Source organism: Parasteatoda tepidariorum, chromosome 11 (genome assembly GCF_982258835.1).
Source record: "Parasteatoda tepidariorum strain Cologne lab strain chromosome 11, Ptep-v5.0, whole genome shotgun sequence".
Classification (NCBI taxonomy): Eukaryota; Metazoa; Arthropoda; class Arachnida; order Araneae; family Theridiidae; genus Parasteatoda; species Parasteatoda tepidariorum.
Genome location: NC_141765.1, coordinates 73,999,049 through 74,026,139, shown reverse-complemented (window position 1 = coordinate 74,026,139; position 27,091 = coordinate 73,999,049). Strand labels below are relative to the sequence as shown.

The window sequence follows — 27,091 nt, the reverse complement described above, 5'->3', positions numbered from 1 at the left end:
AAATGACTGGTAAACATCTTAAAAGAGAAAGATAAAAAGAGTACGACATAAGTAACGTTTTCAGGAAAGTGAATCAATTTCTGTAGTATCAGAAAAAAAAAGCTTCCAATAATTCAAACTATTTTTTAACTTTTTAATCAAAACAAAAGCTACAATTAAAAAAAAAAAAAAAAAAAACGCAAAATCATGGATCTATCAAAGATTTTCACCTCTGGCGTTAGCAAAGGCAGATTGTAATAGTAGTTAATTTTAAATTATCGATTTTTAAAATTTTCATTGTTGCTGTTTTATAGAAAACTTTCAGTTACTCACATAGTCGAAAAAAATTACACATGTATGAATGTATGTATATATATACATATATCTACACATATACATATATATACATGTAAATATTTATACATACATATAAATATATATACATATAAATATATATACATATATACACACCCCCATGGCAGAATCATGGTGACATTGTCATAGAATGTTACAGAGTTCTTGCAAAAAAGAAAGATTTTTCCTTTGGGAAGTAAAAAATTTGTTTTCTTTAGAGCAAAAATTTTTGGAAGATTTTTCTTTTCTGCAGAATTATATTCAAAAGATACCTTTCTTGAACATTAAAAGGAAAAGAAATGCTTGTGATTGTTCAATTCTCATTTGAAAATTTAAAGAAAAAAAATAGATGACAGACTTCTGCTAGAATTTAAAATAGATTATATATATATAAAAAAAAAATCTAATATCATGAACTTTTTAAAGATATTTTTATTTCATGGTTTTTGTTTCTGAAGAACCGAACCCAGCTCAGTAGCCACTTCCAAGTATTTCATCAAACATGTAACATGATTGGTGCTATCATACCTTACGGACTGACGGCACACCAAAATGGATTGTGGTTGAATGAATTGTGAAAAAGTTTAATAAAACAATGTGAAAACCACCATTTTGCATATAATACACAGCGAAAATCAACATGGTAGAAAAGGAAAAAAAATTCGAAAGGGGAAAATTAAAGCACTTTTTAAAACCACCCCATGAAAAAAGCACCTTTAAAGGCTTTTCAAAAACAAAAATTAAAAATAAGCACCTTTAAGCACTTTTTAAAAATGCTAAGCACCATGTTTTAGTACTTACTTTTAAAAACAATGATTTTCTTTCTTTTTTTTGGCAAATATTGCTATTGATTTCCACATAGTTTTTATAATCCCATATTTTTAAAACTATATTAGTTATTACAACAACAGAATCTCGAAACTAAACACTCATTTGAGTTATCGCTTATCGAGGAATCCGATTCGCATGATTTTGGTGTTTATCTCTTTTTTCTGTAGTTACTGCTACAGTATCACGATTTTTAATTAGTATTTTTTTTAAATGTGATGATGATTTACTAATTGTGAAAAAGGAAATAATTCCAGCATTTTTGCACAACAAAAAGCAAATAAATCCCCCATAATATTAGAATAAAAAATATTACAAATTCAATTTAAAAAAATAGTTTTTTTCTGCAAACACAGTGCTTCTGTTACTTTAAATTAGTAACATATATATGTTATTACTATTATAAGAACCCCTTACACAAAGATACATACATATAATATGTACTATGGACAAAAGAATTTTTTAAAAAAAGCACCAAAATGAATACATTTTGATCTAATGGTCAGATTTTCACACTCTTAACTCAATCTCAATGGCTCGAGAGGGTGAGCTCAAATATGCTAATTAGTTAGTGCAGACAATATCTTAACTTACAAAATCTGACACAAAAAAGTACTTTCTCTGAATAAACATACCTTTTTTTCCAACAGATTTGGATTTATGACCCACAATAGTTTGGTCAAGAGAGCACTCCAAAGTTTGGACCCCTTACTGTTAATTTTACTTTGCTATAACTCAAGAATTAAGCGAACTGAAAAGTTTTTATACTCAATTATAAAATTCATTTATCCAAATATATGCTTTGAATACTGATTACAACATAGCAAAATATTATAAAAAATTATCAAAGAAATATTAAAATTATAAAAATATATAAGAAATAAAAAATAACGGTCTTAGAGGAATTTTAAAGTATTATGCTTTTACTATAAAATTTACATTTATATTACCAAAGAGTTTGCGGTTACACAATATAGCGGATTTCTTATTCAAATTTATTAATTGTGTTGAACTTCAGCCAACAAACTTCTAGTTCGCAAAACCTGAAAAATTTTAAGGAAAATTTTTTAAATCACAAGATTTGCATCAAAATAATGCGTTTGCAGCAGTTAAAAACAATGTTTTCTCTAATAATTATTTTGCAGAAATAAAATTAAAGCGACAATTTTTAATATGAAGTGATTACATTAACTGATTTTAACGTAAATCCTTTTGGGTTCTCCACAATTATTATAGAATTCCATACGGTTTTATAAATTCCGATAATTTTGATGGGATAATACCACTGCAAATGATTTTCAAATCCCCTTTGAAAAATTATGTTCACGTTCGATTTGAGTCTATTTCGTCGCGAGTCCACATGATTTTTCCCTTGCTTTATAGGCGTAGATTTTTGAGTAAATTTGGATAATTTGCATAATTTTAATGTAAAGCTATTATGACTCATGAATCTCAAATAGCGCATGTGAGTCATCAAATATCAATTTTCAATCAGATCAGTTTAATTTTGCGCAGATTTCATCATAAGTCTATATATTCAACAATTGTCACAAATTTCTACATGTTTTTTTTTTTTTTTTTAAATATCAATATGTTTCATTGGATATCATTACAGCAGACAAACTTTGAATTACGCATAAGAAAAATAGCTTTTATAATATTTTGCGCTGATTTTATGGCAGAATCACTTGCTTTTTTTTATCAATTTTTCAACTGTTGTACCCATGGATTTCTACTTAATCTTTAAAATCCCGATGTTAATACGAAACTACTTTTATAACTTTTTAATACAAATCTAGAATCGGTTATGAAAGTTTTTTCTTGACAGTTTTCATCAAGTTAGTTTGATCCGGAATGCAATTACGCAATAATTGCTATACATTTCAACATGATTTTTTAAAAAACACAATAACATAACATCACACGAAATCAGAGATTTGGGAAATACGGATAAGTGCAAGGATAAGGAAAAAATGGAATTTTGTCTCCAATGATTGTTGAAAACATTGGTGATAATGAAGAACGAAAAATATTTCTAGCTCAATTCTGGGACCGATTTTTCTCCATCTAAATATTAACACTAAATATACCAACTCTTTACAATACAATACGACATAAAATAACCGGTCTTTTGATCAGTTATAGTACGTTAAGTGTTAAAGTAGCAACAACAAAAAATATCAGAGAGTACTTGAAAAGTTAAGAATAAAGTCGCCACTCAAACTTTATTGGTTGCCGATGACAGCCGTGCATTGTATTTGAACAGCCCTACACACATAAATAAATACAAACACACATATATATACCTGACCACCAATGAGAAGATAGTATGATAAAAACCTATTATAAAAGTGTAGAAGAAATTTCAAAGAAATCACTATGTTTTACAAATTTTTGACATGTTCCCCTTCATATGTCCAACAAGTCCTAAATTTCTTTTGTTTCAAAAAGTTTTCATCAGACTCTATTTTTGTTGGTGGTCATGGGTAAAGCTTGGCAAAACGTTGCAATTTGAATTTCTCAAAAATATCATTCCAACTACATTTTAAATTTCTCACTATTGAGATTACGCTTAAAAACAAAAATAGGTATTGCCATTCAAAAATTTCAAAATTTTATAACTCTAATTATAATTGTGACATCTAAGCGATTGTTTTTAACATTCTTGTGAGGGAGACCATATACCCATGTAACAAATTTTATTATGTTCATTCAAACAATATGCTATCTAAAGGGTCCTGAGAAGGACTAGTCGATGTAACAAATTTTATATCGAGATTTGATATAACACCAGACATCACAATATAGCGATGTCTTGCGATTCAACATAAGTTCACAAAATATCAATCAGAAATCTTTGAATCAATAAAAAATAAATAAAATAAATAAATCTATTACAAAAGAAAATGCTAATTTTTAAAAAAATGCTTCGATAACATCAACAGCATTGCTTAATATTTTCAATTACAATAATAAAGATGGTTGATGTTAAAGTAAAAACAAACACAATCTTTATTATCATTTTCTTAAAATTAAAAATGCCTTATTATTATTTTTAAACCAATAAATCTTAAAACTGTAATAAAATATTTCACACAAGTGCATTAAAAATTAAAAAAAATAAAAAACGAAAGTAAAAAAAAAATTTAAGAAGTGTTCACTTCAGTAAAAAATATTTGTAATTATTTGTTGAGAAAAAACGTGGTTTTGAAACATCGTTTGACCTTTTATTTATTTATTTAAAACAATAAAATAAAATTTCAAGACTGACGGTCAAATTCTATAACTAATAAATGTAAAAATAAAAATTTCTTATTTATTTATTATTATTTCATTTTTTAAAAATAAAATAGACAAAAGATTTATAGGTTTAAAAATGATACTGAACATCTAACAAATAATCAAACGAACATCCATTAAGAGAATTTTAATGTTAAAAAAAATATACCACAAGTACTATTATAAAAGTGTTTAGCTTTTTATTTAATTGAAAAAATTTAGTCGTTTTAACTAATAGCCAATTTCTTTAAATTAAAAAAAAACATTATGCAAACTTTGTTTTAATTTATAAAATAATTACAAATTAAATAAATGTAGGTTTCGTATTATTTTTTTACAATTAAAAACGACTAATGATCTATCGGTTTTAAAATAATCAAATTCTATCAAATTATTATACTTACGGGCATTAAAAAAATTTTTTTTTAAAAATAATTTTTTATAGCCAAGTATAAATTACTTAAACACAAAATAACCTTTTAAACTGTGTGTGTATGTATATATATAAGTTCAAAATGAAGATAAAACAAAGGAAAATTATAGACATATGAAAAGGGGGGGAATAATATTAAAAAAATAACAAACGGATTTTTAAAAAAAAGAAGGAAAAAAAGAAAAAAAGGATGAAATTTTTTTAAAAAAACTGGAGAAAAAAAAGAAGAGGATATAATCTTTTCATCAGCGCACACGAGTATAGCCATAAAAATATATAATATATACAAAAATATATATATATATACACACATATACATATATATACATATATATATATATACATATATACATATATATATATATATATATATATATATATATATATATATATATATATATATATATATATATATATATATATATATATATATTATATATATATATATATATATATATATATATATATATATATATATATATATATATATATATGTGTATATGTGTATATATATATATATATATATATGTGTATATGTGTATATATATATATATATATATATATATATATATATATATATATATATATATATATATATATATATATGTATATGTGTATGTATATATATATATATATATATATATATATATATATATATATATATATATATATGCACAAAGCAGCAATTCTACACACACTTTAGATAAGAAAACGAATTTTATTGAAGATTTATATGTAAACAGAAAGAAGATTCTCACAGAAAAACCCATGAAAATCATTTTTTAAAATTTCATTATTCTATTATTTATATACATATGGAAAAGCAGCTAGGCCAAGCAGGAGGAATAAATGGCATGTCAAAACAAAATAAAAGTTTTTATAACGAAATTATTGTATGGAGAAGGCGAATAATCCAAAATTGAAGTGCTTCTCTCTCAAAAGCTAGAGAAAATCTTGCAAACAAATAGCTAACTTTAATTTAAAAATTAATCACATTTGGAAAATTAGTGTTCAATTTATATAAAGTTATGAAAAATAATTGGAATTAACCCCTATAACAAATTAAAAATAAACTAAAAATCAAATTGAAAATAACTAAGAATAAGTTAAACTTACAGAATATCAACGTTTCCGGTAATATACCGCAAGAGCCTAGCGAAGATGTCAGCAAGTGCAACACTCTCTTCTTCCACAAGAGCTTCTTCTAAATCCTACAAATAAGAGAATATGTAAAAACTAGTAAAGATTTTAAACATAGGTTTAGTACAACTCAAAATAATCTTGTACTAAAATCTGAAAGGTCTATAGAAGCACTTGGATCGCAAAAGGTATACACACACACTCTTTAATTGAAAAAATTAGTTTCGCCAATTAAAATAATTTATCCATTGGATGTAAATGTACAACAAATGATGTGTAAAATGTACAATATTCTATTCTTATAAAATAATAATCATATTGGGTATGATTTTTAATACATTATTATTACATGATTGAAGAACTTAATGTAAGATGAATCTAAGTGAGTGTTATGTGCATTCAGAAACAGCTTTAGCAACAATAGGAAGCAGATTATGAAAATCATTTTCTCAATTAATACCGTCTTATTTGATGACATGGCAGGAAAAATTATGAAAAAATTTTGACAGTTGAACAAAACGAATTTTTATATCAAAATTTTGTACTTTTCCTGAGTATCACTAAGCTCTTCAATTATTTAAAATGTATGCTTATACCACATATGTAGCCCAACATATCATTTGATTAGGATTTTTATATTGATTGTGACTATTAGTGTATTGGTATAAAAATATGCATAGATTTAGGATAGTTTAAGGGACATAGAAAAATATTGTCCCGGCTAAAATATTCATATAAGCAATGAAAAAACAGCAATGAAAAAAAATATAAAAATAGCTTCTTTTTTTTAATAAAAAATTAGTATAGCTTCATGGTTGTTTATCCCTCATGGACAAAATGATTACATAGTCAGGCTTATAAAAAAAATCAAAATTCAAATATTTTAGGGAAAGACAATATAAATTATTTGTCTTTAAAAAAGAATTAAAGTTGTGATATTAATTTGTCTTTATATATTTATTAAAACAAATGCATAAAATATTAAAAAATATTGTGAAATACCGAACTATAGACTTTAACGACACTAAAAAGCACTTTTTAGCTCAAAATACCAAATATTTTATCCATGACATATTGATTTGGTTTTATATTATCAAACGAATATTTATATTATCAAGCGAATACTTAATACTACTTATTTCTCAAGTAATATTTTATCCGGTACCAGCATTGAATGATTTTATTACCAGACAAACAATAGGTAAATAATGGAATCTGACATTTTCTCCTACATTATTTCTTATTTCTTCTTAATATTTTTGAACTATTTTTACAGCAATCAGTATACTGTGCGTAAATATGAGAAAGAGTATTTAAAAATCCCTCGAAAATTCGACTTAACTAAAATGAATTTCATGCTTTTTTTAATCATGCTTAAAAAATAAACTAAACTATAAATTATTTGTCTTTAAAAAAGAATTAAAGTTGTGATATTAATTTGTCTTTATATATTTATTAAAACAAATGCATAAAATATTAAAAAATATTGTGAAATACCGAACTAAATAAGCAAACTACTACAAATAAGCAATAAGCAAAAAATTAATAAAAGCGCAAAGAAAAAATTTAAAGAAACATAAACAAACATTCTAATTACAACAATTGCATGTTGCTTTTTTTAAAAAATAACAAAAAATTTCCATTTAAAAAAAAAAAAAAAAAAACAGAGTTAAATTTGTATTAAAAAATTCTATGAAATATAACTATTACAAAGGAAATGAAAGAAATTCACACCTGTCAAAACACCCCAACTGATAAAAAGAGTAAAATCTTTCACCCAATTTAAATAGTTGCATTAAAAAAAAAAAGGAATTCTAAAAACCATGAAATCAGTTAAAATAATTTCTTAATAATTACTTAAAAAAAAAAATTATGATAAACCATTTAGATTTATGACGAATTAACGCAATTAGGAAATGACGAGAGAAAAAAAGTTACTTAAATGCACGCTTCGGGATTAGAGCGTAAATAAATAATACCGTATTATAAGTATGAGGATTTAAACAACCCATCGAAAATAAATAGTAATAACCGAAAAATAGGTTAAAAAATCGATAGAATAGTGAATACTCAAAAGAGTGATTCGAATGTCCTGTATCGTAACAATATCGAAGGGGTTACAGCAGAATTTTAAAAAAAACATGTGAAAATCAACAGTAATATGTGCCGACAAAACGATCGAATCACTGTATGTGTATAGTGTAAATCGAGCGAGTCTAAAATTTGTTACTTTTATGCGCAAACCGAAAATTACGCGCCGTAATAATATATGAAAAATATTTTAGACTCCACATAGAAATCAAAAACTGCGAAAAATTCTACCGAAAAAATTATGGTTATCGTCACGCAAAGACAAAAAGTGAATAATCAAAAGTGCATTTTGAATTCCGCAAGTCGTAATAATACTTGATGAAAAATAAAGGGCTTTTAAAGAACCTTATGAAGAACTCCTGAAAAAAAAACCGATCGAAGTACTAATACTATCAGCACAAATCGAGCGTGTTAAAAAAAGATTACTCAATTCGAATTCCACGAATCGCAAAAATATCGAGGTTTTAAAAACCATGAGAAAATAAATTCAGAAAAAAAATGAAACACCACATGGATTCACGATTGAATAAAATGTGTTACAAAGTTTTTTACTTAATTGCGGGATTAGAAAATTAAAAATATTAAATCTATTATGTTGTAAATAAATTTTAAAAATAAGGGAGAATAAATTCTCATTGGTTTAATTCTTCAGTTAAATATCGAAATTTCTAACAAAATAGTTCACTCGAAGATGGCATATTGTCTGAAGTCGATCAAAAATTAGTATTATTACGTCTTAAAAGTTTCTAAAAGAAAGAAAGAGAGGGAGAGAGAAGGTCATTTTTAGACCGTTTACGTTTGCGATTCTTTTTTTTTTTTCTTTTTAACTATCAATTTTACACTTTTGTTTTCGCCATGGCAATTGAGTAATTCTCGCTAAAACCTGCCATTACTTCATTATTCTTTGAGACCCGTGTTCTCGAAGATATTACAAAGTTACGTTTCGTTTTTTAGAAATCTGAGTAAAAAACATCGTACGCGCCTAAAAGTGAACCCAGTCAGAAAAAAAAGGAGGGTTGCTAGTAAGGTAGAAATAAATGCGCAAGTTATGAAATTAAAATTCTAGGCTAGCAAAACTCAAGAGAAAATTTTGATAAGCTGAAGTTCGTGAATCAACAGTTTAGAGATTCACGTAATGCACAACGGTGAATCAGGCTTGAGTCTCTTAACTGTTTTGTTTTGAATGTTTGTTTGCCTCAGCACAGGCCTTATAATAAGTAAGGCGATCTCCGAAGGAAGGAAAGAGATTCAACCAGTTCTAATTCGTAACGAGCTCTGCTTTGTGTATTTATGAGTAAGGGAAAACCTCCTTTTCAGAGTTAGAGCAAAGAGACTTTTTCACTGATCTCTAAATGTAGCTGAATTGCTGATTTAATGCTATACGCGTGTAGCCGTTGTTGATGAAGAACGGGGTAGAGTGAGAGCACAAGTTACCCAAAATTTAAACACTATAATGATAATGATAAATGAGGATTGGGGAAAATGACCTGGAATTAATTTTCGCCGCAACTTAACTTATAGAGAAAGCAATAAAATCCTTGTTCCCTTTTTGTTTGCATTTCATACAGGAATCCATGCCAAAAATCATCTTACGAGAAAGCATAACAGAAATTTCTAAAGCAGGAACTATGAAGAACAGTTTTGCTAAAGCTGGATTCTTAGTCAGAGAGGAGAATTTGGAGCGGAGAACGAGGATGATATTCCTTTAGAACAGTGTTTAACCCTTTTAAAAATTTTTAAGAAGTCACGGACCACCCCCCTGTGAAAAAAACAATTGCAAAAACCATCCATTATTAGAAAACATTTAATTTTATTATTTTAATAGTATACAAAATTTTTATAATTAAAATTTTTAATGTGAAGGTTGCTGCTGCTTTTCCTTAATTAACAAATTGAATTGTGGGATAGTTTTCGACAAAGCAACGCGCATATCATGTTCAACATTCAATCGATTTCGATGTTTTGTTTTACTGTCACGAATGTGGAAAATCCCGCTTCGAAAAGATACACCGTAGCAAACGGAATTATAGCTGCCATAGATCGCTTTACAAGCAATGGATAGGCTTCCAAACATTTTAAAAATTGGAAGTAATTAGCGGACCCCCAAAATATGACTCATGGACCCCTTAGGGGTTCATGAACCACAGGTTAAGAAACCCTGCTTTAGAAGAACCTAAAAAGTGTGAGTACAACTAAGAGAGAACTACGAAATTAATGCTGATGTACTGATAAATGATTTTCTTTTTCTTGAATCTGAAGCTGCAAATACAGAAACATTAACTGAATCGGATATTTTGGTCAGTGTGAAATATAAAAACAATACAGGAATAAATTGTGAGAAAGACGGAGATTAAGAAATCACCAAACCTTGATATTACGAAATGTTAAAATCATTTGAAACAATTCGATAGTAGATTATAATTTACAAGATAAAATTGATTTATCAATTGTTATTTTAATTATGTCTAGTGTTTATGAATTTAAAACCTGTTTTGTGTTGTAAAAGTATGTATTTCAAATGGCGATTTTCTATTTAACGAATTTTCCACGTAACGAAACTTTTTATCAGGATTTAGCTCCTTTGTTAAATAGTAGTCCGACTGTATTCTTACTTTTAAAATATGTGGAGGAGCAACGATGGTGTTATCCACACTAGGGTGCGATGCAAGCTCTTTACTGCATATACTTCCGGGGTACTATTTCCGGTGTATTTCTAAGCCATTTGGCTCACAAAGTGATCATTGCGTTTTGAGTAGCATTTCTTGTATAAGTGTATTTGTTACCTGATTTTTTAATTTGTGTTTTAAAAAAAAAAGAGAATCGTCATTTGAAGACTTGTCATTTCAAGGCGTAAGAATAGTCATTTGAAAAAAAGAATCGTTATCGGCTTGCAACAAAAATAAGAAGTAATAAACAAGTAAAGAGAGGTCAAATCGAGACTACCAAAAAAAAAAAGAGTTCTTTCTAAATCTAGCAACCATGTCACCTTTTTTAACGATACATCTATAAATAAATAAAACAAATTTTTACTTTAAACGCACTAGAATTACTTAATATCATTAATATCTTTCAAAATACAGCAGATTGGAGGTCAGAAGTTATATAATTTATTTCTTTAGAAATAAAATTATCTGTTTGAAAACTTTGCCTCGCAGATTAAGCTGTAGTAAACAGCTGCATACTTTCTAACCGGAAGTAGAGCAGCTCAAGAGCTCAAAATTGTTGTTTACATTCATATTAAAAATACCATCCATTGAAATTTTGTTTATGTATTAGCAAAACGTTGTGCTAAAAACAAATATGAAAACTATAAGAAGTTTTCAAATTGATGAATTATAAAATTAATAAAATTTTATTGTCATATGTTCAATGTATGTAAGTTCATTCGCTGAAAAATTTGTTTATTAACTTTGCCTAAAGTTTTATTTTAAAAAATGTACCCTTATACATTAAAAATCCAAATTTGTTCAGAAAAAATTAGAACATTCTAATATCTAAATATATACTGTCTAGCGAATAAATATTATGTATTGAATTTAAAAATCACATGCATAAATGCAAAAATATAGGGGTAAAAAGAGTAATAAAATTCAATAAATAGATTTATTTTATAACAGATTACTTATTTCTTAGATTCAACAGTTAGTTTAGAGAATAATTTTGTACCAGAAAATTAGAAATTTATAACCTAACTGTTGATATTAGATTAATATTAAAATGAAAAAAGAAAAAGTTAGTAATTTAAATAATAATTGTAATCTATAGAAGCAAAATACATTATTAAAAAATGCAAAGTTAACTATACTCCATTATCTTTGAAATTAAAAAATTTTCCTTTTTAAAATAAATCTTATTTATTCTGCCTACTATAATTATTTCTTCTTTTTTTTTTTTTTTTGTTTCGGCAAGCAAGAGAAAAAGAATTAAAAATGTAGAAAACTTTTTAATTCCAAACGGATTCAAGAGTTCGTTATACATCAAACCGATATTCACGAAATTAAGACGTCAACAAGAGCGTCATTCCGACCGAAATTAGATTCCGTAAAGCTGGTGTTAGAGCTCCAGCTCACTTCAAAGCAACGTTAGGAATCACCTAAAAGTAGTTCTAACTTAGTCACTGCGTTTTCCAGATTTGGCGTGTTTGGATTTCTTCTTTTGGGGGTCATTTGAAAATCTTTAGGCAGATACGTATGATATATATATACATATATATATATTTATAAATGCATTTAGTGCAATGCGAAATAGAGAAAAAAAGGATAGTGAAAAAATTAAAAAAAAAAAAAAAGAAAATTAAGTTTTATTTACTGCGTATAAGCTGCAAGTATATAGAACTCATAAAACAAGTTTAAAATATTGAGAAAACATGGAAAATAATAAAGATAATGATTTATTTTAATAATTTTCCTTCTTTTTTCATTAATCTTTATTATTTTCTATGTTTTTTCTCTTCCAAGCTAAAAAAACTGATTTCTTAAGCAGTTTTTAAGGAGTTTTTTCAAAATTTTAAATCAACAATTTTTTAATTAATCTAATTTTTCCACAAATTTTGTTTAATTCTACTGAATATTTATGAAGTTATAGCAAGCAAGACAAACAAACAAAAATAAAAACAAAAAAAAAAGCGTAAGGCGAAAAAATCAATTTTTTATAAAAATATCCATATCTCCATAAATATTTACTCTAGGTTTACGAAATTTTATGCGGTTATTAAAAATAACTACAGTAATCGATACAGTTACAAGCTTATTGCTAGATTTTCTTTCGTATCGTGTTCATAAATACTTGTTTTCTTTCGTAAATCATTGTAGGTCTTCCAAACCTCTGAAAGCTTTAAATGTTATTGCTAAGAATGAAAAATCGCATGAACTAAACACCTCTATTACAAAATAATCTAAGTATTTCTTGAGAAATTTTTTTAAAAAAAATGTCATAAACTGAAAGCGTCTCTTCCATTACTGTAGGATAGTACACACACACACATTTATATATATATATATATATGGGTCATTCTCACAAAAACAGTCATTTTCATGTCCCCAGTATATTTTATGTTTGTTTTACAACTTACGAAGAAAAAAATTTCAGGGAAAGTGTCCATCAGAATGCAGGCTAACAAAGGAATAGAAATAAAATTATCAATTTTTATTTATTTTCGGTAATTAAAATATACCAATATGTCATTCCCTCACTTGTCCCCACTGTTGATCTAAAAAAAGAAAAAATTGTTTCTGAAATAAAAATAAAAAAATTTACAAATTCTTGTTTTTTATTTCAGACTATTGAAATATAGAATTCAGAAAATCAATTTTAAATTTAATTTCTGAAAAAAATATTAACACAGCACTATTTTAAACTTGGTCCCTAGTGTTTCGCGTCATTCCCTCACAACAATGTTCTTATCACCTGCAATCTTCTTAGAATAAAAATATTTTAATAAAACCTTTAGCAGTTAACAACTGGCTTCATAGAACAAAATTGCAGTATGTTTCCATCTTCAACTTAAAGAAGCTTTGCTGTGGAATAAATTTGAATGAATCAAACCAGGTAAAATTTTTTACATTTGTCATTCCCTCATATCGTTTTTTAGAGTAAAATAAAATACAACTTCATCGAGAAAGTGGATAATTATATGTTGCTTTCTTGTATGAATGTAATTGTATGTGATTGATTTCAGAAATTAATTAGGCCTAACTGTTATTTTTAAATTTTATTAAGTTTGTCATTCCCTCACTAGTGTATAAAGTGAGGGAATGATGCTGAAGTGAGGGAATGATTCAAGATGAGTATATTATAAAAAAGTTGTTGTTCAATCGTGCCAGCCAATTTTATTTCCCAAACCTTTAAAAACTATTTACTCGTATATAAAACTAAATTATAATAAATGTTAGATATACTTAGTATGTTATCATTTTCAAACTTGAGGTAGCTGTAACTTAGAGAAAAACATGTATTAAAATAAAATATCATTCCCTCACTTTTTAAACAGTGAAATTAATTAATTTATTTAAATATTAAGTACAATTTATAGGATATATGCTTTCTTTATAATGCCATTACATATTTCTATTAATATAAAAAGTTTCAGAGCTTTTTATTCACTTTACTTTTTTGGGATTTTATGAACTGAAAAATGACAGTTTTCGTGAGAATGACCCATATATCAAAGCACGAGAAAAAATAACCGATACGTCATAGATGTCCAAATTTCCTAACTTTTTCAGAAGAGGTTAGAATCTTCATTTTACTGGATACAATCATCATAACTAAATAACAAAACTAGCTTACAGTATTATATATAGAATGCAAAAAGAAATCCCTACTGTTCTTTTCTGTGTAAAAATATTCGTGAAACTGTATATTTTTATCACTATTTTCAACCTAGCATAATGCAGACTGTTTTAAATTTAATCTATAAAAGCAATTGATATGCATTCTTTCGTAACTATTTAATCTAGTCATTTCCTGGTGTCTCACTACCATTGAATAAATGCTTACCCACCCCCTTTTTTTGACCAGTTTCAAGAAAGAGCCAGATGCTGGTAAAGAGCTGCACAATAGCTTGGAATATCTGTTCCTTGAACAATATTGCAATTCTTTCTAAGGTATAAACCGTTGAAGTGAAAAAGTAAAAACATAAACGCTGTTCGCAAAAATAAAATAAATAAAATATAATTTCACATTGGGGTCCCCAGTTACTACGCCTCTGTTAAGTACATTTTTACCTCTCTCTTTGTTTTACAATCATTTTTTTAAAAGTTTCTAAATCGAGAGAGCCTCATATTCCGTTCGGAGAAGTTACTCAAGAAAGATGGGGGGGAAGAATAAAATAAGTTTATTTTTATCCTTTGAAACGCTTGAGAAAGCAGCCATTTGATATAATGAAGATAGATGGAATTTAGCTGTTCCGAAATTAATTCCATCAGTAAGCTATTTGAAATATTGATTTTTCAAGGAAGAAAACTTTTATAATAAAAAAAGTATTGTTTTATCGAGAGCTATATAGTCCGACTCTGCCTTATACTCATTCAAAATTATCACTTAGCACTTGTTAATTTAAAATTATATAACAGTCGGACCTCCATTTAACGAAGTAGCAAAATCCCGATAGTAAGTTCGTTACATGGAAAATTCGTTAAATAGAAAATCACCTTTTGAAATACTTAAACACAAAACAGATTTTAAATTCATAAACACAAGGCATAATTAAAAAAGCAATGGATACACCTTTATCTTGTAAACTGGTACCCTACTATTTATTTTATAAATCTTAACCACAAGAGAAATCTTCATTGAAAGCAAGAATCGGGCAAAACATTATCCAGTGTTACATTATCACGCTACATACATTTTCGATTTAAAAAAAAGATAAATTTATGTATAAAATTATAGCTGCATTTATTATGAAAGTAATTTTTAACATTCATTACCACACGCTTTTTTAAGTTTATTTGCTACTGATAAAATCAGTTAATTTTGTCTGAGTTTCTCGCTTGAAATGCAATCAAAAAGGGAAAGAGTTCTCTAAAAGTTAAGTGGCTATTGAAAATCAATTCAAGGTCATTTTCCCCATAAAATACGTTTGAAATGTACTGAAATATTTTGGGAAATGGAGAAAGTGGATCTCAAAGAAAAGTTCGTTAAGTAGAAAATTCACTTCGTTATTTGGAAGTTATTTTATAAAGAAATTTCCAAAATGTTCTTGGTTCCTCGAAAAAATTCGCTAAATAGAGAAATTCGCAAAATGGAAGTTCGTTAAATAGAAGTTTGACTGTATTTCTTTCTCTTGTATGTACGATTAAAGTAAAAAGCACTTTATTCAAAATTACATTTTGTATTGTAACATAACAGTTGAAGAAATAAATTTTATTGCTTAAAAAATTATCAGAATATTAAACTTAACTAGTGTTTGTCATAATTTTACCTAGAAATTATACAATATAAATTTAAAGTTCTTTTATATGATCTAAGTTGTTCTCTACTCTGATAAAAAAAGAAAATTTTTTTAAAACGATACTAAATATTTGACAGTAACAAAAGATTTCGTGAAAAATTATTGAAAAAAAATTATAATACACCATAATGAAAAAAAATTCATAATTACAAAAAAATTACAGTACCGCTCAAAAGTATCAGTACACCTAGAAACTTATAAAAAAATGGCAAAATTCAAAGTGTCATAACTTCTTTAAAAATGATCAAAAATGCTTCTGCTTTAGCTCATTTTGAAGCTTAAAATCTCTACTTTTATGTACTTTAATTGTTTTTAATTAATATATTTTGCAACTATGTTCAATTACACTCTAAACAATCATAGAAAATTGTATTAATTTTTTGTGAAGTTTGACGCGATGTACGGGCACAGAGGGGTTAGATATTGCTAATTTTTATTATACCATTGAAAAATTTGGACTTTTAGCTTTCATTTAAAGAAAAAAAATTTAAAAAAAACATGTTTTTTGACAAAGTTATTGTCAAATAAAAAAAAAAGTTTTTTTTTTTCAGAATTTAAGGATTTTTCAGCAATTATAATGAATTCCGCACAGGAACTATATAGGTTCGTCCTCCTACCTTCGGTCTTCGATCCATTAACCAGCATAAATCATATGTGGAAAGTCCTTCAAGAGCAGTGGCGAAAAATAGACAATATAACATTAAAAAAGCTGATTGATCGGATGCCTCGAGTGTGTGCTGCAGTTATAAAAGCGCGGGGAGGATATTTTGAAGAAAGCAAAATATGATGTAAAATATTTTTTCATTATTACATTCTTGTTTTCAAATTTTTTCTGAGAAAAATACGAAAAAATAAATTTCAAAATATTCAATTGTAAACGTTGATTCTTATTTCATTATTATATTTTCCAAAAAAAAAAGTTAAAATTGTTATAATAAATTATGAAATAATATTATCGAGAAATATTAAATTTTAATTTATTTTAATTAAAAAATTTTCATATCATATTATAATTACACTAAAATTCATTATAATTGCTGAAAAATCATTAAATTCTGAAAAAGAACCCTTTTTTTTATTTGACAATAACTTCGCCAAAAACATGTTTTTTTGGAATTTTTTTTTTTTTAATGAAAGCTAAAAGTCCAAATTTTTCAATGGTGTAATAAAAATTAACAATATCTAACCCCTTTGTGCCCGTACATCGCGTCAAACTTCACAAAAAATTAATGCAATTTTCTATGATTGTTTAGAGTGTAATTGAACATAGTTGCAAAATATATTAATTAAAAACAATTAAAGTACATAAAAGTAGAGATTTTAAGCTTCAAAATGAGCTAAAGCAGAAGCATTTTTGATCATTTTTAAAGAAGTTATGACACTTTGAATTTTGCCATTTTTTTATAAGTTTCTAGGTGTACTGATACTTTTGAGCGGTACTGTATATTATGCATAAAATAAACTTAATAAATACTAACTAAAAGTACAAATATAAACTTTAAAAAAAAAAAAAAATACATGAATTTTATCCCATTGAAATCATTGAGTTAAAATTTTAACAAGTTGAAGAAAAAAAATCAAATTGCTTTTTGGGGTATCATATCACTTACATAAAGTTATAAATATACACTGCTGGACAATTGCTAAGGACGGATCACAAATTGCAATGTAGCATAACATTAAGCGAGACATGAGACCTAGTAGGACAAAGTATAGTTGCCACACTGTTCAGACATTAGAATAAAGAACATTCATTGTTCTGGAAAGTACAAAAGCTATGAAACATCTGAAAGAAAAAAAATGTTCATTTGATGCTGCGTACGGAATAATGGAACAATGCATTTAAATGTCAGCAGGCAGCTTGAAGAAAGGTGTCAGTACGGGATATGTCCACCGTGGAGGGTGATGCAACATTCCACAGGTATCATTCTACTCGTATCATACTTTGCACAACATTATCCAGCAGCTGTTGAGGCAATTTATCCCATTCCTCTGTCAGTGCACGGATGAGGGTGTTCTTGTTTGTTGGAGGATAGTTTCAACCAGCAAATTGCCTTTCCAAAGCATCTCAAACATTTTCAATGTGGTTTAGATCTAGAGAACGTGATGGCCATACGAGGCGTTGAATACCCTCGCTGTCTAAACAATCCTGAACAGCGAGTGTTCGATGACATGTTGCGTTGTTGCCAATAAAAACAAATTTATCACCGACAGCACCACGGAAAAGACGAACATGAGGAAGTAAAACTTCATCAAAGTATCGTTGGCCCGTCATATTCCCATACGCAACCACATGTAGGCGCGGGCGGCCATTGATCATGATGCTGGCCCACACCATGACACTGCATGTCGGATATCGGTCCCTTTCCTGAATATTTTCTGGACAATAACCAGTACCACTCTCGCGCCAGATCAGTTGGCGTCTACAATCCGATGACAGACTGAACCTACTCTCATCTGAGAAGAGTACGCATGCCCAGTCCTGTTCAGTCCAATTGTGATGCTCACGACACCATTGCAAACGTGCAGTACGGTGCTGTCTGGTCAATGGGACGCACACAACAGGTCTGCGGGCGTATAGTCCTCCTCCCCTCAAACGTCAGGCAACAGTTTTTCGGGAGATCTGCTTTCCTGTGGTAGCAAGAAGCTGATTTGCCACCTGCTGAGCTGTGGTGCGCCTGTTCCTTTTTACTGATAGGACGATGTATCTGTCTTCAGCAGGCGTCTTACTTCTAACGCGACTTCCCCCTTGCCGCTTACTACACATTCCAGTAGTTTTAAAAGATTTCCACAGCCGTTGAACAACACCGTTAGCGATGTCGAACTTCCTGGCAACATCTGTTATTTTTCGCCCTTCTTCGATATTTCCAATAATTCGGCCACGCTTAAAATCATCTAAGTAATATCGGGAAGACATGCCGAAAATTTCAAGTTCATCAACTAAATCTTTCCTGTAAAACTTTGACTTGAAACAACAACTCTCCACAACGCGTCAAAACCGTTAAAGCTCTTATCAGCGCTATCACGTGATGAGCAAACGTGGAAAAAAAATTTACATACGCATACTTCTTCTTACAAGATCCCGCACTTATTCTAATTTTCCACATTTTGCTTCCCTTCATTTTGTGGTTGCTATGGATGATAGTGTTATCCGTCCTTAGCAATTGTCCAGCAGTGTATAATTATATCGTTAAATTGCATATAAAATTTTATGAAGATCTATAATTATTAAATTTTAAAGGAATAAAATATAGCTTTTTGGGGAAGAAAGAAATAACTTCTGAAATTTTAGAAGTAGGGGCATATACCATATTGTGATCTCCTCTCCATCAACGCTACGCACATGACTACCAATTTACCCTACTACACTGAGGATGCAGAGCAATGTTACCGAAGGCAGCAAAATTCGACGTGGAACCGCGAAGCGAAGAGTCCGTATAGGTGAAGAACAATTTGAAACTAGGAAGTGTTGAGTTCGTGTAAGGCGAGGTGGGTCAGCGGGTCACCGTAGGCAGCTAGTTAATTATATTTATAGCAATAATTTGAAACTATATTACAACGCAAAAATTGTTTTTGCTGACAAAGAGTACAAGCAATGCTTTACCCATCTTCCCTTATTTTCAATAAATAAGTAAATAAATGCAACAAAAAAACTACACTCGGAAAAACTTCAAATTCGGAGTAAAAAAGTTACATTTGGAGAAAAAGCGGAGGGGAAATTTTTATCAAGGACTTTCGCATAAGTTATTTGGTTTCGGAATTTATGTATTTATTTAACAACTTCAATTAAACATAAGTTCGAACATTTTCAAATGTGATAAATAAAATTTTATTTGTGATATGTTAATAATGTAAATCAGGGGTGACAAGTTTTATTCCAAGGTGGAAAAAACCGCCTCGGAAAATTGGTTTCTTCCAACCGAAGTGACAGAAATAGTAATGATATTTCTTTTATATAAAAAGAAATATCAAGTATGAAATCCAAATTTAAAATAATTTGGAGAAAAAGCGGGAAACTAATAATAGAATTTTCAAGTCATTTGATAAATTATATCATAAAAGCAAAAATTGGAAAGAAAAACAAATTAAATAAATATTTTAACTAATATTATCTGCAACATTTTAACGAAATAGTAATTTAAATTTTACAATTTAATAAAATGCTACTTTAATTAGTTAATTTTCATTGAGTTCGTGGTTCGAGTAAGCGTATATATTTTTTTTTTGCATATTTTAAAAATATCAAATTTTAATCCTCATTCTAACTGCGTAATATTTATTTATGTAATAGGTTACGTATTCTAACACTTTTTCTTAACTTAAAAGTATACTCGAGGCCACTCAAATCTGTTCTCCTGCTAAAAAAAAAAAAAAAAAAAAAAAAAAAAAAAAAGAAGAAGAAAGAAAAAACACCTTTTTGCAGTTTAAACATTTCTCAAAAAATGTACAAATATTGAGTTTTTTCAGTCAATATTTCAGAGTCAAAAGAAGTGGCGAAAATTTTCTGAAACAACAGCGGTAGTAATTTTTTTTAGTTCTGTAGTTCCTTAGAAAACATAACAACATCCAAGATACTTTTTTGTCTCTCCTCTCAACGGTAACCGGTTTACGGGTAACCTAATAGGTTTCCCGTGAACCATTTGAGCGATGATGTAATTTGTTTTACCACGAAAAGCCGATGTTAGTCATAACAACCGTTGATAAAGTTTGTGTCTATTTAATGGAATTGTGTGCTATTACTGCAGTCCTTTAAAATCCGAGAGGTTCTTCCCATTCTTCCATTACATTGTAGATGATATGTCGTTGTTGTGCGTACTTTAAATCTACAAATAATAACGACGTTTTTAAAAAGATTACATCTAAACCGGCTTCCTTGATCAGTGGTTACACGGTAGGGCATACAAAACGTGAAATCTAGTGATCATAAAACTCAACTATTTTGACCATTATGTTTGTTCAAGGAATAATATTTATTCAACAAGTGAATCGATCAATGCATGTTAGACAATTCCCTTCCGAAATAGGAAACTGTCCTATGAAGTCAACATGAATAGTACTGCATCTATCATCTACTTCATTGTAATTAGCGAATTGTGCACGCGTATGTCGGTGAATTTTGTGCGCATACGAAACTTTCGAAGTATAAACGGACGAATTTTTGTTGTCGAAATGTCACACCAAGTAATTTACTAAAGTCCAAAGGGTATTTTTTGAAATTCAAAGATGGTTTCGAGCGTAGTTCGATATTAATTTCGCCGTATGCGATTTTATCATAATCTGTTTCAGAAATAGATTCTATTCTGGTACAACATTTTTCCAAGCCAACAATATTTTTCTTTCCCTTCAATGTGTCAAATGACGTAGGTGTGATGCTTTCTCATTCGTTTGCAAACATCACATTTTGTTATCTGTCTAGATTGTAAATTCTCGTCCTTCTGTTCTGGCATATGTTTAAATTGTTAGCTAGATAGATACTTATAGGTTTCCAATCTTCGTCTTCGTACTGCTGTAGAACAGATGTAATAACGAAATTAGAGGAATTTGTACATAAAGCTAATGGTAGATCTGGATCTGAAAAGATTCATAAAGCGGTAATTGGCTAGATCTTCCTTGCATTTTTCAAACGACTTTTTTGCTTCTTCTGACCAAGGAAATTTTGTTAACTCTTTTCCATTAAGATTTTAAAAAAAATTTTTAAGGTTGCTTGAGTTTTAGCTGCATCTTTTAAGTACAGTAGAGTCCAGATTGCCCGAGTTGGGGACCACGACTAACTCGGATAACCAAAAAACTCGGTTAAAGCGAAAAGTATAAAAAAGGAAAGAAAAAGAGTAGGTATAAATGTAACATACTTAACAAATACAAAATTTATACGAGTACACCATAAACAATTCATATTATAATTAAAAAGCATACTTAAAAACTCTTAAGGAGCATACTTTATGAGAATTAAAGAGTTTTTACTTAAAAAAAGTACCTAATTATTTTTTTGATTTACATTATTTAGGCACTTTTCTGTAACAATGTTTCGCCATTTTCTTAGGGGTAACAGGAAGGCTGGTGTCGTCTCTTCTTGTGGTTCTATATATTCAATAGCACCTTCGACAGCGTTTAGTCCATCTGTATTGATTTTCATTGTTATTGTCTTCATCATCTTTGCTAGATTCATTTTCATTATTGACGACATTAACGATCATTTCATATGTAATTTTGTTAAGTCCATCAGCTTGTTTACCTGAGTGTCTGGAAGTTAAAATTGAGATAGTTTTTTTTGGCGGTTGTCTTAAAACTTAAAAACTAGAACAAAAAAAATCCTTGAAATATTTGATAGCTCGGTTTAAGCGGAAACTCGGATAATCGGGACTACTATCTTCTATAAGTTAATCATTCCTAACAATTGATGAAGTTCGTGAATAGTTTCAGAAAGTTAATAATTTATAATGGCTTGAACCATTTCCAAAAGAGGTTTTAAGCAGTTTGGCGTTATCAAATATCCAAAAAATTCTAATTTGTTTCCTACCATTACTGTTTTAGATTGGTTGAAGTGCAGACCATTATGTTGGATTCTTCCACAAGATGTTTCTTATTCTGCTCCTTATTTTCCAACGCTATTAGGATGTCATCCAAATAAGTAAAAGTAAAATCTATTCCCATGAAAAATAGATCGATAAATTTTTGGAAAGTGGCTGGAGCATTACTTAAGCCGAAACTCATGAGGTTAAATTCAAAAAGTCCAAATGGTGTTATCGCTGTTTTTTTGCTTATTTGTCTCTGCCATTGAAATTCGGTAATATGCTTTAAGTAAATCTAATTCTGGAAATATCTTTTGTCCCTCAATCCTTCAAAATAAGATGGAAGTTTTCAGTTTTGAGGTAACGATCTGGTATTATGAAATCATTTAAGCGGCGATAATTTCCGCATAACATCATGCGGAATCTTAGAGTGCCATCTGGTTTTGTGACAAAACAAGGTGGACTTGGCCGAGGTGATTTCGATGTTTTTATAATATCGTTCTCAAGCATAAAGTTAAATTCTTTTTGGGCTATTTCTAATCTTTTAGGATCTAGCTGTCTCGCTTTTGAATGCACTGGTTCTCCATTAGTAGTTATAAAATGCTTAACATAGTGCTTTGTTTTAGATATTAGTAAATTGGGTTCTGTTATTACCAAAAATTGTGCCAAAATTTCAAAAGATTTCATTTTTGTTTAAGAAGTTTACATTGAATTCATCAGTCGATGATTTAATTTCACCGGTACAATTTAGGTATAACATCAATTAATTTTTTTGTTTTTAACATCAATCAGTAAAGTAAACCGGTTAAGAAAATCTGCACCAAAAACGTCTTTGTTGATGGCTATGATAAATGGCCATTGAAATTCACGGCAAAATCCTAAACCAATATTTAAAATTTTTTGTCCGAAACACGGAATTTCAGTACCATGAGCAGCAAAGATTAAAGTCGCCACTTGCTTTTTCATTACACGTGGCCGTAATTAGATTTACATCCGCTCCACTTTCGACAAGAAAGCGTAAGCTGCTCGTTTTATCTGTAACAAATAATCGGTAATTACAGCAATCTTCTAATCCATCCGCAGCAGTATTTGCCGTTGAATCTACTGCTAGTCGGAGTTTTCCGATGCTTTCCAAATGCTTTGATTAATGCGATGCTTTGATTAAATACAGACTGTCTGTAAATATTTAGTTGCAAAATCTGTTTTTCCAAGTTAGAAATTTTATAAAGTACATCATTTATTCTATCCATCACAGAATTTTCTATGATGAACGACAGAAGAATCACGACAGCAGATTAAATTTCAGTTTTTTTTTCTTTTTTAATATAACCGTCGTTGAGCTCGACCCAATTTAACGGGTTTACGACTGCTAATGTTCACCTCCGTAGCTTTTGTAATTTTCCAGAAGACTTCAAATCCAGAAGACTTCAAATCCAGAAGCTTCAAATCCAGAAGACACGGGAACTCGATCGAGTATTATGAGAAATTTGCCTTCGTGGAGGACTTTTTTTGATGGAGCTATTTGCGCTACATGGAGAGGAAGACCACGAGTACCTCCCACGGTTAGCCTGACGGTAAGGGGACTCTAACCCATGATCCGTCTACCACTAAGGATATTTCACGTCAGCACTGGGGTCGGTACAAGCCGGATGCGGAATTCGTATAGACTGGGATTCGAACCCGGTTCGCCTCGATGGAAGGCGAACGCTCTATCCCCTGAGCCATTCCGGCTCTTGTTGTGTTCATTTCAAAAATTTTATCTGCCATTTTTGGCAAGTTATCTAAATTTTTATTATTCACAACCAAAATATTTTTAACAGATTCAGGTGATTCGCCAAGCCACAAGGTTCAAAAAATTTTATCTGATATATTCGTTCCGCCAAGCGATCTCATATTACGCAATAATTGACTAAGTTTCATATCGCCAATAAAAATCCCTAAAAGCAATTTTGTGATACTTCTTTCCTAGCTTTCCTTAAAAGTATTTAACGGTCTTTTTTTGAAGTCAAATATTTATCAGTTCGTTTATTTTGGATTGCATCCCAAAATGTTTCACTACATTGCAAGATAGATATATATGGCAAGCAAGATGATACATATAGTTAAAAATTATAACTTCTTATTTTCTTTAGAGCGAAAGATCTCAGAAAACACAGATCTTAGATAATATAGAAAGATTTGATCTTAGTTCGTTGGTATCCAAACGCTTAATGAAAAAAAAGAATAGAGCAATAAATCTATGTGGATAAAAAATTGTGGTGCACGGTTTAAACAATGATATACATAAGATGGATAATTAAATTGCAAATAAAATATTTTAAAAAAAAAAAAGCTGTAACTCGTAATAACAAGATTAGAAACTTTTTAAACAGATAAACCGTTATGTTCTAATCAGAAATGTTCTTAGGGATTTTTGTAAACTAAGATGCAATTGATTCGTTGTTTAGTGTAAACTAAGAAGCAATCTACTCTTAACAGTTATAAGATAAAGGCGACAGACCTCTATGGAGCTTTTTAAAAATAAATAAATATAGGGTAAAAAATGAGGAAGGATTTCAGTAAGGCTGAGAGACGCCTTGTACATATTAATGAAATAAGGAAAGATAGTTTCCAATTATAAAACAGTCAAATCGTTATCAGATCGAGAAGTAGCTGGGTGAACCTTTTTGATAAATAAACACTTTATCAGATCGTAAGATATCAAATATTTAATAAGTCTGTTTTTCGAGGGTTTAGCAAATATGAAATTTTTATAATTGTTGTTGGTTCGTAACAGGAATTCTGTTAAGTTTGTCTATTTCTAAATTAATATGCTGAAAATGAAAAGGGTGCAAAACATCAGTGTGTATTAAATCCGCAGTTTCTTAAAGACGAAGGGCGTTTCTAATCTATTTTTACATTATATGTTAAGTCACTCAATTGTTTGAGCTCATAAGAATAGGCAACAAATTATTCATTGATTTTAAGAATTTTTCATTAAATCGATGAAATAATTGTGTTCACTGTTACCTTGTTGCATGGGAAATAAAAAATAAAAAACATCGAATTTAATACCTTTTTTTCTTTTTACACATGAAATAACTTTATTTATATAGCTTGTAATTTTACATAACTTTTACCTCTCTTTAACCGAAGAACACTTAATATAGTGAAATTTTACGTGATATTCAAACAAAGGTATATTAGGTAACTTTTAAGCAGTGTTTGTGTTTAAGGCAGTTTTTCGAAGGTTCATTCCTCGTCGAATAAAACGAATTTTAGTGAATAATATTCTACTTTTATAACTGTTGCACGAGTCATACTTTTATAACTCGTTTCTTAGGTTAGCAGTTATTCATGCATGAAAGGTTAAAATTCTGCCTAATTTAATTGCCTAATTAATCTAGTTAAGTCTTGTCGAAAAATGAACAAATATTTTACTGTTCCGCAAATCTTAATGCTCCGGAAGCTTTTAACTTTTCTCCGTTGCCTGAATAAGAACAAAACACGAAATCTACTTGTAAAGTAGATTTCGTGTTTTGTTCGAAGTGTCGAAATCTACTTCCAACTGTTACGCGACGCTCTTCTTTCTTCGCCAAAATCTCCGAAAGAGAAGGAGCACGTGGCAGAAGGGGCTCTGATCTAAAAGGAAGAGGAGAGATGGAGAAATACAAAAGATCTAAGATTCCAGTCTGATCTCTAGAAAATAGGATCCCCTCTGTGGTTGTAAAAATTAAATATTTGGACAGTAAACTTTTTTGAAAATACTTACATAAACTTAGAATTTCTAATTGAGATCTAAAACGCAAAAACTATTTGAAAACAAATGTTATCTATTTATCATTGAAGTCTAAAATTAAAACTTATAGACGCATGTTAGTAGTTTTATTATTAAATAAAATTCTTACACTAAATTTAAAGAAAATAACAATGAACTGTTTAGTTTATATCATTCATTTCTTTCTTGAAGTTCTGTGCGCAATTATTTGCTACCCGCGCAGCTTTCTTAAAAATAAAAAGTGAGAACGTCGATATCAGGCGAATTGTGAGAGCTTTTGTGATTCATTATAGATTCGATTTACTCAAAAGTGAAGTAAAAAAATATAGGTTAGTCACTCAAAATAATGCTCACGCAGCCAAGACTTGATAATCTTCCATTCTAATTACAAGACTATAGAGTTAAAAGTAATGAGCCAAACATAATCTAAATGGGTTTGTTTTTTTCTTTCCAAAATCGATATCTCATTGAAAAACGACTTCTTTTTAAACTAAAAATAACTGAGTGTAAATAGCTGAAATAACAAGTTATGCAATCGGAGCAAAGAACGGAGAATTTTGTGAAATTTCCCCAACAATAAAGCATGTAAGAAATTATACTGCATACCTGAGCCGATACCTGCTTTCCCTAAGGGCAGTAGTCAATCCACACATGATTCTTGGCCGACCCCTGACCCACACTGTCCTTGAGCTTGAGCGCCAAGGTGAAGATGATGCCCTCCCATATAAGGAGGGGCGACCACTTTTTATTTCATTCATTCTTCGCGC

General features: G+C 29.2%; 1 protein-coding gene across 7 annotated transcripts in view; it reads right to left on the bottom strand.

The window, feature by feature from the left end:
- LOC107436381 (BCL9 domain-containing protein legless) overlaps positions 1-27,091 on the bottom strand; it is a 135,760-nt gene that overhangs the window by 44,943 nt on the left and 63,726 nt on the right. For 6 of the 7 annotated variants that reach the window (XM_043038870.3, XM_071187697.2, XM_071187698.2 and 3 more), the window contains exon 3: positions 5,990-6,084. In XM_043038870.3, the coding sequence (XP_042894804.2) occupies positions 5,990-6,084 (95 nt within the window). Of the gene's footprint in view, positions 1-5,989; positions 6,085-26,930; positions 27,001-27,091 lie in introns of those variants that run through there. The other variant, XM_071187699.2, reaches the window with a different exon arrangement.